Raw genomic sequence first — 15,771 nt, forward strand, 5'->3', positions numbered from 1 at the left:
GACATTATAAATTGTCACTAGTATAGGTAGGTGGTAGGGAAATATAGGGACAGGTGGGGATGTTTGGTAGGAATATGGGATTAGTGTAGGATTAGTATAAATGGGTGGTTGATGGTCGGCACAGACTCGGTGGGCTGAAGGGCCTGTTTCAGTGCTGTATCTCTAATCTAATCTAATCTAATCAAACCATGGCCTCTCTGTCCTCTGAGGTGAATGTAAAAGAGCCCAAGGCCACTATGATGAAGAACAGGGGAGTTCTCCTGGTGTCCTGGCAAGTGTTTATCCTGAAGGAACAGCACTAGATTAGTTCAAAAACAAAATACAGAAAGTGCTGGAAATACTCAGCAGGTCAGGCAGAATCCGTAGAGACAGAAGCAGAGTTAATGTTTCAGGTCTGTGTGACATTTCCTGTTTTTGTTCCCGGAATTTGTTTCTGTGTTTCCTACATTAGAAACAGTGGCTACACGTCAAATGGGTCACTGCTCCGGGAGCCCGGGTCACTGCTCCGGGAGCCCGGGTCACTGCTCCGGGAGCCCGGGTCACTGCTCCGGGAGCCCGGGTCACTGCTCCGGGAGCTCGGGTCACTGCTCCGGGAGCCCGGGTCACTGCTCCGGGAGCCCGGGTCACTGCTCCGGGAGCCCGGGTCACTGCTCCGGGAGCTCGGGTCACTGCTGCGGGAGCCCGGGTCACTGCTGCGGGAGCCCGGGTCACTGCTGCGGGAGCCCGGGTCACTGCTGCGGGAGCTCGGGTCACTGCTGCGGGAGCTCGGGTCACTGCTGCGGGAGCCCGGGTCACTGCTGCGGGGGCCCGGGTCACTCCTCCGGGAGCCCGGGTCACTGCTCCGGGAGCCCGGGTCACTGCTCCGGGAGCCCGGGTCACTGCTGCGGGAGCTCGGGTCACTGCTCCGGGAGCCCGGGTCACTGCTCCGGGAGCCCGGGTCACTGCTCCGGGAGCCCAGGTCACTGCTCCGGGAGCCCGGGTCACTGCTCCGGGAGCTCGGGTCACTGCTCCGGGAGCCCGGGTCACTGCTCCGGGAGCCCGGGTCACTGCTCCGGGAGCCCGGGTCACTGCTCCGGGAGCCCGGGTCACTGCTGCGGGAGCTCGGGTCACTGCTGCGGGAGCCCGGGTCACTGCTGCGGGAGCTCGGGTCACTGCTGCGGGAGCTCGGGTCACTGCTCCGGGAGCCCGGGTCACTGCTGCGGGAGCCCGGGTCACTGCTGCGGGAGCTCGGGTCACTGCTCCGGGAGCCCGGGTCACTGCTGCGGGAGCCCGGGTCACTGCTCCGGGAGCCCGGGTCACTCCTCCAGGACCCCGGGTCACTGCTTCTGGAGCTCGGGTCACTGCTCCGGGAGCCCGGGTCTCTAGTCCAGTAAGATAACGGCTACACTACCCTACCTGTGTTTACTGTAATGTCACTCACTCTCACTCCTGTTCCCCCTCAGAGCACTGTTTGACTACGACAAGACAAAGGATTGTGGATTCCTCAGCCAAGCTCTCAGCTTCCGATTCGGTGACATCTTGCACGTGATCGATGCTTCGGATGAGGAATGGTGGCAGGCCAGAAAGGTTCATTCAGACGGAGAAAGTGAAGAGATTGGATTTATCCCTAGCAAGAGGAGGTATAACAAGTGGGAGGGTCAAATTTCATCCTTAAATATTGCCAAATGTATCCGGGGGCTGGCTGTCACCATGGCTCAGTGGGTCACACGTTCGCCTCGGAGTCAGCAGGTTATGGAGACTTGATCACAAAGACCCAGGCCAACACTCCAGTGCAGAACTGAGGGAGTGCTGCACTGTCGGGACAGTACTGAGAGGGTGCTGCATGTCAGATGGTCAGTACTGAGGGAGTGCTGCTCTGTCGGTGGGACAGTACTGAGGAAGTGCTGCACTGTCGGTGGGTCAGTACTGAGGGAGTGTTGCACTGTCGGTGGGACAGTACTGAGGGAGCGCTGCACTGTCGGAGGGTCAGTACTGAGCGAGTGCTGCACTGTCGGAGGGTCAGTACTGAGGGAACGCTGCACTGTCGGAGGGTCAGTACTGAGGGAGTGCTGCACTGTCGGGATAGTACTGAGAGGGTGCTGCACTGTCAGATGGTCAGTACTGAGGGAGTGCTGCTCTGCCGGTGGGACAGTACTGAGGGAGTGCTGCACTGTCGGTGGGACAGTACTGAGGGAGTGCTGCACTGTCGGTGGGACAGTACTGAGGGAGTGCTGCACTGTCGGTGGGACAGTACTGAGGGAGTGCTGCACTGTCGGTGGGACAGTACTGAGGGAGTGCTGCACTGTCGGTGGGACAGTACTGAGGGAGTGCTGCACTGTCGGTGGGACAGTACTGAGGGAGTGCTGCACTGTCGGTGGGACAGTACTGAGGGAGTGCTGCACTGTCGGTGGGACAGTACTGAGGGAGTGCTGCACTGTCGGTGGGACAGTACTGAGGGAGTGCTGCACTGTCGGTGGGACAGTACTGAGGGAGTGCTGCACTGTCGGTGGGACAGTACTGAGGGAGTGCTGCACTGTCGGTGGGACAGTACTGAGGGAGTGCTGCACTGTCGGTGGGACAGTACTGAGGGAGTGCTGCACTGTCGGTGGGACAGTACTGAGGGAGTGCTGCACTGTCGGTGGGACAGTACTGAGGGAGTGCTGCACTGTCGGTGGGACAGTACTGAGGGAGTGCTGCACTGTCGGTGGGACAGTACTGAGGGAGTGCTGCACTGTCGGTGGGACAGTACTGAGGGAGTGCTGCACTGTCGGTGGGACAGTACTGAGGGAGTGCTGCACTGTCGGTGGGACAGTACTGAGGGAGTGCTGCACTGTCGGTGGGACAGTACTGAGGGAGTGCTGCACTGTCGGTGGGACAGTACTGAGGGAGTGCTGCACTGTCGGTGGGACAGTACTGAGGGAGTGCTGCACTGTCGGTGGGACAGTACTGAGGGAGTGCTGCACTGTCGGTGGGACAGTACTGAGGGAGTGCTGCACTGTCGGAGGGTCAGCACTGAGGGAGTGCTGCACTGTCGGAGGGTCAGCACTGAGGGAGTGCTGCACTGTCAGAGGGTCAGCACTGAGGGAGTGCTGCACTGTCGGTGGGACAGTACTGAGGGAGTGCCGCACTGGCAGAGGATCAGTACTGAGGGAGTGCTGCACTGTCGGAGGGTCAGTACTGAGGGAGTGCTGGACTGTCAGAGGGTCAGTACTGAGGGAGGGCTGCACTGTCGGAGGGTCAGTACTGAGCGAGTGCTGCACTGTCGGAGGGTCAGTACTGAGAGGGTGCTGCACTGTCGGAGGGGCAGTACTGAGGGAGTGCTGCACTGTCGGTGGGACAGTACTGAGGGGGTGCTGCACTGTCGGAGGGTCAGTACTGAGGGAATGCTGCTCTGTCGGCGGGACAGTACTGAGGGAGCGCTGCACTGTCGGAGGGTCAGTACTGAGGGAGTGCCGCACTGTCAGATGGTCAGTACTGAGGGAGTGCTGCTCTGTCGGAGGGTCAGTACTGAGGGAGTGCTGTATTGTCAGAGGTGCTGACTTTTGGATAAGACTTTAAACTGCCATCCCAGGTGGACGTAATATATCCCGTTTACCAATTGGGCAGCTCCCTGACCCCTCGCAATAATGTTTTGGTTATACGTGTTCTACGTTGTACATGGTGAGCCCTGCATGACCGAATCACATCTCGCTAACTTGCTCTAAAGCTGAACTCTTCGTGTGAACCACAGTCTCACATCTACTACTTTACTGAGATATGGAAATTCATGGCACTGATTTATACCCAAGAGGCTCTGTGCTGATTTGTGGTAATTAAGTAGGTTCTTTATTCTCCCTTCGATGACAGTGTTTTTAATGTTCCTGACAGGGTTGAACGAAAGGAGTGGCCAAGACTAAAGAGCAAGGAAAGGGTAAGGATAGAGATGATAATCGTAGCTAAATCCGGTGACACGGTGGAGGCAGAGGAGCAGGGCGATCAGTACTCAGTTGGGAATGGAACCAACCATCACACATGACAAAGTGTCTGAGTTTCCATGTGGAAAATGAGCCTCATGAGTACTTTGTACATGAGCATGCTCAGTTGGTAACGGGAGTCAAGGGAGGCGGAGCTAACAGGCGGCAACAATATCCATGTGGAGGAAGGGTTATGTTAATGAGGCCAAATCATTGGCGGCCGTGCCTTCAGTTGCCTGGGCCCTAAGCTCTGGAATTCCCTCCCTAAACCTCTCCGCCTGTCTCTCCTCCTTTAAAACGTTCCTTAAGGCCAAGCTTTTGGTCACCTGTCCTAATATCTCCCTATGTGGCTCAGTGTTAAATTTTGTTTGATATTCACTCCTGTGAAGAACCTTGGGATAATTTACTACATTAAACGTGCTATATAACTGCAAGTTGGTGTAAGTGAGATCAGTGCCTGTACGTAAAATGGAGCCAAGGCCTGGACCACTGTAGCTGGGACTCTTATAATACCCTTCCTGTTCATAGAGTGATACAGTACAGGAGGCCATTTGACCCACTGCATCTGTGCAGGCTCTTTGAAAGAGCTATCCAATTAGACCCACTCCCTCAGCTCTTTCCCCATTGCCCTGTAATTTTTTTCCCTTCAAGTATTTATTCAGTTCCCTTTTGAAAAGTATGATTGAATCTGTGTTTCTATGTAGAGGAGAGTCCATTGTGAGCAGCAAATACTAAACTAAAAGAAGTAGAGTAAATTGCTCTTTCACCGAGAAGGGAGTGTTTGGGGCCCTGGACAGTGGGAATGGAGGGGGTTAAAGGGTGGGTGTTGCATCTCCTATGTTTGCATGGAAAGATGCCATGGGAAGGCACTGGTGAATGTAGCTCAGTTCTCTTCTGAATAAACACTGTACTTTCTGTTTGGTGACTAGGAGATCCCAGGTCTTGGCGATGGTGGAGGCTCGCAAGGTAAGGTGCCATTCAGGAGGCTGCAGCATGAGTTAGTAACCCTAGTTTTTATATGCCAATCCCAGGTCTTGTTTGAACAGTAACAGCTCCTTCGAATTGTGAAGTTATTAGTGAAATAGACCACAGTTGTGAAATTACTCCTCCGCTCGGCAATATTTAAATTCAAATCAAATTCTTTCCGAATCCAAATCTGGGATGAATACCACATGATAAATTACTCCCTACACAGGAACAGGAGGAGGCCATTCAGCCCCTCTACTCACTTGCACAGGAACAGGAAGAGGCCATTCAGCCCTTCTACTCAATTGCACAGGAACAGGAGGAGGCCATTCAGCCCTTCTACCCAATTGCACAGGAACATGAGGCCATTCAGCCCCTCTACTCAATTGCACAGGAACAGGAGGAGGCCATTCAGCCCTTCTACTCAATTGCACAGGAACATGAGGAGGCCATTCAGCCCCTCCATCCTATTGCACAGGAACAGGAAGAGGCCATTCAGCCCCTCCATCCTATTGCACAGGAACAGGCCATTCAGCCCCTCCATCCTAATGCACAGGAACAGGAAGAGGCCATTCAGCCCCTCCATCCTATTGCACAGGAACATGAGGAGGCCATTCAGCTGCTCAAGCCTGTTGCACCATTCTGTGGGATTGTGACTGATCTGTCTCTTAACCCCATGTACCCACCTTGGTTCAGTAACTCTGAATCGCCTTACACAGCAAAAATCTATCAATCTGAGTTTTGAAATTTTCAAGTAACCCCCAGCCACAACAGCTTTGTGGGTTGGAGGAGAGTGCGAACTCCAAAGATCGTCCTTACCCCTCCCCCCCCAATCTATACAGACTGACCTTGCCCTTCTTCCCCCAATCTATACAGACTGACCTTACCCCTCTTCCCCCAATCTATACAGACTGACCTTACCCCTCTTCCCCCAATCTATACAGACTGACCTTACCCCTCTTCCCCAATCTATACAGATTGACCTTGCCCCTCTCCCCCAATCTATACAGACTGACCTTACCCCTCTCCCCCAATCTATACAGATTGACCTTACCCCTCTCCCCCAATCTATACAGACTGACCTTACCCCTCTTCCCCCAATCTATACAGACTGACCTTACCCCTCTTCCCCCAATCTATACAGACTGACCTTACCCCTCTCCCCCAATCTATACAGATTGACCTTACCCCTCTCCCCCAATCTATACAGACTGACCTTACCCCTCTCCCCCAACCTATACAGACTGACCTTACCCCTCCCCCCCCAATCTATACAGATTGACCTTACCCCTCTTCCCCCAATCTATACAGACTGACCTTACCCCTCTCCCCCAATCTATACAGACTGACCTTACCCCTCTTCCCCCAATCTATACAGACTGACCTTACCCCTCTCCCCCAATCCATACAGATTGACTTTACCCCTCTCCCCCAATCTATACTGACTGACCTTACCCCTCTCCCCTAATCTATACAGACTGACCTTACCCCTCTCCTCCAATCTATACAGACTGACCTTACCCCTCTCCCCCAATCTATACAGATTGACCTTACCCCTCTCCTCCAATCTATACAGACTGACCTTACCCCTCTCCCCCAATCTATACAGATTGACCTTACCCCCTCTCCCCATTACACAGATTGACATTAGCCCCTCACCCCCATTACACAGATGGACCTTACCCCCTGTCCCCCATTACACAGATGGACCTTACCCCCTGTCCCCCATTACACAGATGGACCTTACCCCCTGTCCCCCATTACACAGATTGACCTTACCCCCTCTCCCCCATTACACAGATTGACCTTACCCCCTCTCCCCATTACATAGATTGACCTTCCCCCTCTCCCCAATTACACAGATTGACCTTACCCCCTCTCCCCCATTACACAGATTGACCTTACCCTCTCTCCCCATTACACAGATTGACATTAGCCCCTGATCCCCATTACACAGATTGACCTTACCCTCTCTCCCCATTACACAGATTGACCTTACCCTCTCTCCCCCATTACAGATTGACCTTACCCTCTCTCCCCCATTACACAGATTGACCTTACCCTCTCTCCCCCATTACACAGATTGACCTTACCCTCTCTCCCCCATTACACAGATTGACCTTACCCCTCTCCCCCATTACACAGATTGACCTTACCCTCTCTCCCCCATTACACAGATTGACCTTACCCTCTCTCCCCCATTACAGATTGACCTTACCCTCTCTCCCCCATTACACAGATTGAACTTACCCCTTCTCCCCCATTACACAGATTGACCTTACCCCTCTCCCCCATTACACAGATTGACCTTGCCCTCTCTCCCCCATTACACAGATTGACCTTACCCTCTCTCCCCCATTACAGATTGACCTTACCCTCTCTCCCCCATTACAGATTGACCTTACCCTCTCTCCCCCATTACACAGATTGAACTTACCCCTTCTCCCCCATTACACAGATTGACCTTACCCCTCTCCCCATTACACAGATTGACCTTACCCCCTCTCCCCATTACACAGATTGACCTTACCCCTCTCCCCCATTACACAGATTGACCTTACCCTCTCTCCCCCATTACAGATTGACCTTACCCTCTCTCCCCCATTACAGATTGACCTTACCCTCTCTCCCCCATGACACAGATTGACCTTACCCTCTCTCCCCCATTACACAGATTGACCTTACCCCTCTCCCTCTTCTACACAGATTGACCTTACCCTTCTCCCCATTACACAGATTGACCTTACCCCCTCTCCCCAGTACACAGACTAACCTTACCCCCTCTCCCAATTACACAGATTGACCTTACCCTCTCTCCCCCATTACACAGATTGACCTTACCCTCTCTCCCCCATTACACAGATTGACCTTACCCTCTCTCCCCCATTACACAGATTGACCTTACCCTCTCTCCCCCATTACAGATTGACCTTACCCTCTCTCCCCCATGACAGATTGACCTTACCCTCTCTCCCCCATTACACAGATTGAACTTACCCCTTCTCCCCCATTACACAGATTGACCTTACCCCCTCTCCCCCATTACACAGATTGACCTTACCCCTCTCCCCCATTACACAGATTGACCTTACCCTCTCTCCCCCATTACAGATTGACCTTACCCTCTCTCCCCCATGACACAGATTGACCTTACCCTCTCTCCCCCATTACACAGATTGACCTTACCCCTCTCCCTCTTCTACACAGATTGACCTTACCCTTCTCCCCATTACACAGATTGACCTTACCCCCTCTCCCCAGTACACAGACTAACCTTACCCCCTCTCCCAATTACACAGATGGACCTTACCCTCCCTCCCCCATTACACAGATTGCCCTACCTCTCTCCCCCATTGCACAGATTCACCTTACCCCTCTCCCCCATTGCACAGATTCACCTTACCCTCTCTCCCCCATTACACAGATTGACCTTACCCCTTCTCCCCATTACACAGATTGACATTAGCCCCTCACCCCCATTGCACAGATGGACCTTACCCCCTGTCCCCCATTACACAGATGGACCTTACCCCCTGTCCCCCATTACACAGATTGACCTTACCCCCTCTCCCCCATTACACAGATTGACCTTACCCCCTCTCCCCATTACATAGATTGATCTTACCCCTCTCCCCCATTACACAGATTGACCTTACCCTCTCTCCCCATTACACAGATTGACATTAGCCCCTGATCCCCCATTACACAGATTGACCTTACCCTCTCTCCCCCATTACACAGATTGACCTTACCCCTCTCCCCCATTACACAGATTGACCTTACCCTCTCTCCCCCATTGCAGATTGACCTTACCCTCTCTCCCCCATTACACAGATTGACCTTACCCTCTCTCCCCCATTGCAGATTGACCTTACCCTCTCTCCCCCATTACACAGATTGACCTTACCCTCTCTCCCCCATTACACAGATTGAACTTACCCCTTCTCCCCCATTACACAGATTGACCTTACCCCCTCTCCCCCATTACACAGATTGACCTTACCCCCTCTCCCCCATTACACAGATTGACCTTACCCCCTCTCCCCCATTACACAGATTGACCTTACCCTCTCTCCCCCATTGCAGATTGACCTTACCCTCTCTCCCCCATTACACAGATTGACCTTACCCTCTCTCCCCCATTGCAGATTGACCTTACCCCCTGTCCCCCATTACACAGATGGACCTTACCCCCTGTCCCCCATTACACAGATTGACCTTACCCCCTCTCCCCCATTACACAGATTGACCTTACCCCCTCTCCCCATTACATAGATTGACCTTCCCCCTCTCCCCAATTACACAGATTGACCTTACCCCCTCTCCCCCATTACACAGATTGACCTTACCCTCTCTCCCCATTACACAGATTGACATTAGCCCCTGATCCCCATTACACAGATTGACCTTACCCTCTCTCCCCATTACACAGATTGACCTTACCCTCTCTCCCCCATTACAGATTGACCTTACCCTCTCTCCCCCATTACACAGATTGACCTTACCCTCTCTCCCCCATTACACAGATTGACCTTACCCTCTCTCCCCCATTACACAGATTGACCTTACCCCTCTCCCCCATTACACAGATTGACCTTACCCTCTCTCCCCCATTACACAGATTGACCTTACCCTCTCTCCCCCATTACAGATTGACCTTACCCTCTCTCCCCCATTACACAGATTGAACTTACCCCTTCTCCCCCATTACACAGATTGACCTTACCCCTCTCCCCCATTACACAGATTGACCTTGCCCTCTCTCCCCCATTACACAGATTGACCTTACCCCCTCTCCCCCATTACACAGATTGACCTTACCCTCTCTCCCCCATTACAGATTGACCTTACCCTCTCTCCCCCATTACAGATTGACCTTACCCTCTCTCCCCCATTACACAGATTGAACTTACCCCTTCTCCCCCATTACACAGATTGACCTTACCCCCTCTCCCCATTACACAGATTGACCTTACCCCCTCTCCCCATTACACAGATTGACCTTACCCCTCTCCCCATTACACAGATTGACCTTACCCTCTCTCCCCCATTACAGATTGACCTTACCCTCTCTCCCCCATTACAGATTGACCTTACCCTCTCTCCCCCATGACACAGATTGACCTTACCCTCTCTCCCCCATTACACAGATTGACCTTACCCCTCTCCCTCTTCTACACAGATTGACCTTACCCTTCTCCCCATTACACAGATTGACCTTACCCCCTCTCCCCAGTACACAGACTAACCTTACCCCCTCTCCCAATTACACAGATTGACCTTACCCTCTCTCCCCCATTACACAGATTGACCTTACCCTCTCTCCCCCATTACACAGATTGACCTTACCCTCTCTCCCCCATTACACAGATTGACCTTACCCTCTCTCCCCCATTACACAGATTGACCTTACCCTCTCTCCCCCATTACAGATTGACCTTACCCTCTCTCCCCCATTACAGATTGACCTTACCCTCTCTCCCCCATTACACAGATTGACCTTACCCTCTCTCCCCCATTACACAGATTGAACTTACCCCTTCTCCCCCATTACACAGATTGACCTTACCCCCTCTCCCCCATTACACAGATTGACCTTACCCCTCTCCCCCATTACACAGATTGACCTTACCCTCTCTCCCCCATTACAGATTGACCTTACCCTCTCTCCCCCATGACACAGATTGACCTTACCCTCTCTCCCCCATTACACAGATTGACCTTACCCCTCTCCCTCTTCTACACAGATTGACCTTACCCTTCTCCCCATTACACAGATTGACCTTACCCCCTCTCCCCAGTACACAGACTAACCTTACCCCCTCTCCCAATTACACAGATGGACCTTACCCTCCCTCCCCCATTACACAGATTGCCCTACCTCTCTCCCCCATTGCACAGATTCACCTTACCCCTCTCCCCCATTGCACAGATTCACCTTACCCTCTCTCCCCCATTACACAGATTGACCTTACCCCTTCTCCCCATTACACAGATTGACATTAGCCCCTCACCCCCATTGCACAGATGGACCTTACCCCCTGTCCCCCATTACACAGATGGACCTTACCCCCTGTCCCCCATTACACAGATTGACCTTACCCCCTCTCCCCCATTACACAGATTGACCTTACCCCCTCTCCCCATTACATAGATTGATCTTACCCCTCTCCCCCATTACACAGATTGACCTTACCCTCTCTCCCCATTACACAGATTGACATTAGCCCCTGATCCCCCATTACACAGATTGACCTTACCCTCTCTCCCCCATTACACAGATTGACCTTACCCCTCTCCCCCATTACACAGATTGACCTTACCCTCTCTCCCCCATTGCAGATTGACCTTACCCTCTCTCCCCCATTACACAGATTGACCTTACCCTCTCTCCCCCATTGCAGATTGACCTTACCCTCTCTCCCCCATTACACAGATTGACCTTACCCTCTCTCCCCCATTACACAGATTGAACTTACCCCTTCTCCCCCATTACACAGATTGACCTTACCCCCTCTCCCCCATTACACAGATTGACCTTACCCCCTCTCCCCCATTACACAGATTGACCTTACCCCCTCTCCCCCATTACACAGATTGACCTTACCCTCTCTCCCCCATTGCAGATTGACCTTACCCTCTCTCCCCCATTACACAGATTGACCTTACCCTCTCTCCCCCATTGCAGATTGACCTTACCCTCTCTCCCCCATTACACAGATTGACCTTACCCTCTCTCCCCCATTACACAGATTGAACTTACCCCTTCTCCCCCATTACACAGATTGACCTTACCCCCTCTCCCCCATTACACAGATTGACCTTACCCTCTCTCCCCATTACACAGATTGACCTTACCCTCTCTCCCCCATTACACAGATTGACCTTACCCTCTCTCCCCCATTACACAGATTGACCTTACCCCTTCTCCCCCATTACACAGATTGACCTTACCCCCTCTCCCCCATTACACAGATTGACCTTACCCTCTCTCCCCCATTACACAGATTGACCTTACCCTCTCTCCCCCATTACACAGATTGACCTTACCCCTTCTCCCCATTACACAGATTGACCTTACCCCCTCTCCCCCATTACGCAGATTGACCTTACCCCTCTCCCCCATTACACAGATTGACCTTACCCTCTCGCTCCCCCATTACACAGATTGACCTTACCCCCTCTCCCCCATTACGCAGATTGACCTTACCCCCTCTCCCCCATTACACAGATTGACCTTACCCCCTCTCCCCCATTACACAGATTGACCTTACCCCCTCTCCCCCATTACACAGATTGACCTTACCCTCTCTCCCCCATTACACAGATTGACCTTACCCTCTCTCCCCCATTGCAGAGATTGACCTTACCCTCTCTCCCCCATTACACAGATTGACCTTACCCCCTCTCCCCCATTACACAGATTGACCTTACCCCCTCTCCCCCATTACACAGATTGACCTTACCCCCTCTCCCCCATTACACAGATTGACCTTACCCTCTCTCCCCCATTACACAGATTGACCTTACCCTCTCTCCCCCATTACAGATTGACCTTACCCTCTCTCCCCCATTACAGATTGACCTTACCCTCTCTCTCCCCCATTACACAGATTGACCTTACCCCCTCACCCCACATTACACAGATGGACCTTACCCCTTCTCCCCATTACACAGATTGACCTTACCCCCTCTCCCCCATTACACAGATTGACCTTACCCTCTCTCCCCCATTACACAGATTGACCTTACCCTCTCTCCCCCATTACACAGATTGACCTTACCCCTTCTCCCCATTACACAGATTGACCTTACCCTCTCTCCCCCATTACACTGATTGACCTTACCCTCTCTCCCCCATTACAGAGATTGACCTTACCCTCTCTCCCCCATTACACAGATTGACCTTACCCTCTCTCCCCCATTACAAAGATTGACCTTACCCCTTCTCCCCATTACACAGATTGACCTTAGCCCCTCTCCCCCATTACACAGATTGACCTTACCCTCTCTCCCCATTACACAGATTGACCTTACCCCCTCTCCCCCATTACACAGATTGACCTTACCCCTTCTCCCCATTACACAGATTGACCTTACCCCCTCTCCCCCATTACACAGATTGACCTTACCCTCTCTCCCCCATTACACAGATTGACCTTACCCTCTCTCCCCCATTACACAGATTGACCTTACGCTCTCTCCCCCATTACACAGATTGACCTTACCCTCTCTCCCCCATTACAGATTGACCTTACCCTCTCTCCCCCATTACAGATTGACCTTACCCTCTCTCCCCCATTACACAGATTGACCTTACCCCTTCTCCCCATTACACAGATTGACCTTACCCCCTCTCCCCCATTACGCAGATTGACCTTACCCTCTCTCCCCCATTACACAGATTGACATTAGCCCCTCACCCCAATTACACAGATTGACCTTACTCCCTCTCCCTCTTCTACACAGATTGACCTTACCCCCTCTCCCCAGTACACAGACTAACCTTACCCCCTCTCCCCATTACACAGATTGACATTAGCCCCTCACCCCCATTACACAGATGGACCTTACCCCCTCTCCCTCATTACACAGATTGCCCTACCTCTCTCCCCCATTGCACAGATTCACCTTACCCCTCTCCCCCATTGCACAGATTCACCTTACCCCTCTCCCTCATTTCACAGATTGAGCTTATCCCCACTCCCCCATTAGACAGATTGACCTTACCCCCTCTCCCCCATTACAGATTGACCTTACCCTCTCTCCCCCATTACAGATTGACCTTACCCTCTCTCCCCATTACGCAGATTGATCTTACCCTCTCTCCCCCATTACAGATTGACCTTACCCTCTCTCCCCCATTACAGATTGACCTTACCCTCTCTCCCCCATTACACAGATTGACCTTACCCTCTCTCCCCCATTACAGATTGACCTTACCCTCTCTCTCCCATTAGACAGATTGACCTTACCCCCTCTCCCCATTACGCAGATTGATCTTACCCCTCTCCCCCATTACACAGATTGATCTTACCCCTCTCCCCCATTACACAGATTGATCTTACCCTCTCTCCCCCATTAGACAGATTCACCTTACCCCTCTCCTCCATTAGACAGATTGACCTTACCCCCTCTCCCCATTACGCAGATTGACCTTACCCTCTCTCCCCCATTACAGATTGACCTTACCCTCTCTCTCCCATTAGACAGATTGACCTTACCCCCTCTCCCCATTACGCAGATTGATCTTACCCCTCTCCCCCATTACACAGATTGACCTTACCCTCTCTCCCCCATTACACAGATTGACCTTACCCTCTCTCCCCATTACACAGATTGACCTTACCCTCTCTCCCCCATTACAGATTGACCTTACCCTCTCTCCCCCATTACACAGATTGACCTTACCCCTTCTCCCCATTACACAGATTGACCTTACCCCCTCTCCCCCATTACACAGATTGACCTTACCCCTTCTCCCCATTACACAGATTGACCTTACCCCTTCTCCCCATTACACAGATTGACCTTACCCTCTCTCCCCCATTACACAGATTGACCTTACCCTCTCTCCCCCATTACACAGATTGACCTTACCCCCTCTCCCCCATTACACAGATTGACCTTACCCTCTCTCCCCCATTACAGATTGACCTTACCCTCTCTCCCCCATTACACAGATTGACCTTACCCCTTCTCCCCATTACACAGATTGACCTTACCCCCTCTCCCCCATTACACAGATTGACCTTACCCTCTCTCCCCCATTACACAGATTGACCTTACCCTCTCTCCCCCATTACACAGATTGACCTTACCCTCTCTCCCCATTACACAGATTGACCTTACCCTCTCTCCCCCATTACAGATTGACCTTACCCTCTCTCCCCCATTACACAGATTGACCTTACCCCTTCTCCCCATTACACAGATTGACCTTACCCTCTCTCCCCCATTACAGATTGACCTTCCCCTCTCTCCCCCATTACAGATTGACCTTCCCCTCTCTCCCCCATTACAGATTGATCTTACCCTCTCTCCCCCATTACACAGATTGACCTTACCCTCTCTCTCCCCCATTACACAGATTGACCTTACCCTCTCTCCCCCATTACAGATTGACCTTACCCTCTCTCCCCCATTACACAGATTGACCTTACCCCTTCTCCCCATTACACAGATTGACCTTACCCTCTCTCCCCCATTACAGATTGACCTTACCCTCTCTCCCCCATTACACAGATTGACCTTACCCCTTCTCCCCATTACACAGATTGACCTTACCCTCTCTCCCCCATTACACAGATTGACCTTACCCTCTCTCCCCCATTACACAGATTGACCTTACCCTCTCTCCCCCATTACACAGATTGACCTTACCCCCTCTCCCCATTACACAGATTGATCTTACCCTCTCTCCCCCATTACACAGATTGACCTTACCCCCTCTCCCCCATTACACAGATTGACCTTACCCTCTCTCCCCCATTACACAGATTGACCTTACCCTCTCTCCCCCATTACACAGATTGACCTTACCCTCTCTCCCCATTACACAGATTGACCTTACCCTCTCTCCCCATTACACAGATTGACCTTACCCTCTCTCCCCCATTACACAGATTGACCTTACCCTCTCTCCCCCATTACACAGATTGACCTTACCCTCTCTCCCCATTACACAGATTGACCTTACCCTCTCTCCCCATTACACAGATTGACCTTACCCCTCTCCCCATTACACAGATTGACCTTACCCTCTCTCCCCATTACACAGATTGACCTTACCCTCTCTCCCCATTACACAGATTGACCTTACCCCTCTCCCCCATTACACAGATTGACCTTACCCTCTCTCCCCCATTACACA

The 15,771-nt window shown here is 52.2% G+C and overlaps 1 protein-coding gene across 1 annotated transcript in view; it reads left to right on the forward strand.

The window, feature by feature from the left end:
• LOC137360279 (disks large homolog 4) overlaps positions 1 to 15,771 on the forward strand; it is a 48,995-nt gene that overhangs the window by 17,461 nt on the left and 15,763 nt on the right. The window contains exons 8-10 of the mRNA XM_068025773.1: positions 1,443 to 1,619; positions 3,847 to 3,889; positions 4,862 to 4,898. Of these exons, the coding sequence (XP_067881874.1) occupies positions 1,443 to 1,619; positions 3,847 to 3,889; positions 4,862 to 4,898 (257 nt within the window). The remainder of the gene's footprint in view (positions 1 to 1,442; positions 1,620 to 3,846; positions 3,890 to 4,861; positions 4,899 to 15,771) is intronic.

The sequence above is a fragment of the Heterodontus francisci genome, unplaced genomic scaffold (assembly GCF_036365525.1).
Source record: "Heterodontus francisci isolate sHetFra1 unplaced genomic scaffold, sHetFra1.hap1 HAP1_SCAFFOLD_1325, whole genome shotgun sequence".
Classification (NCBI taxonomy): Eukaryota; Metazoa; Chordata; class Chondrichthyes; order Heterodontiformes; family Heterodontidae; genus Heterodontus; species Heterodontus francisci.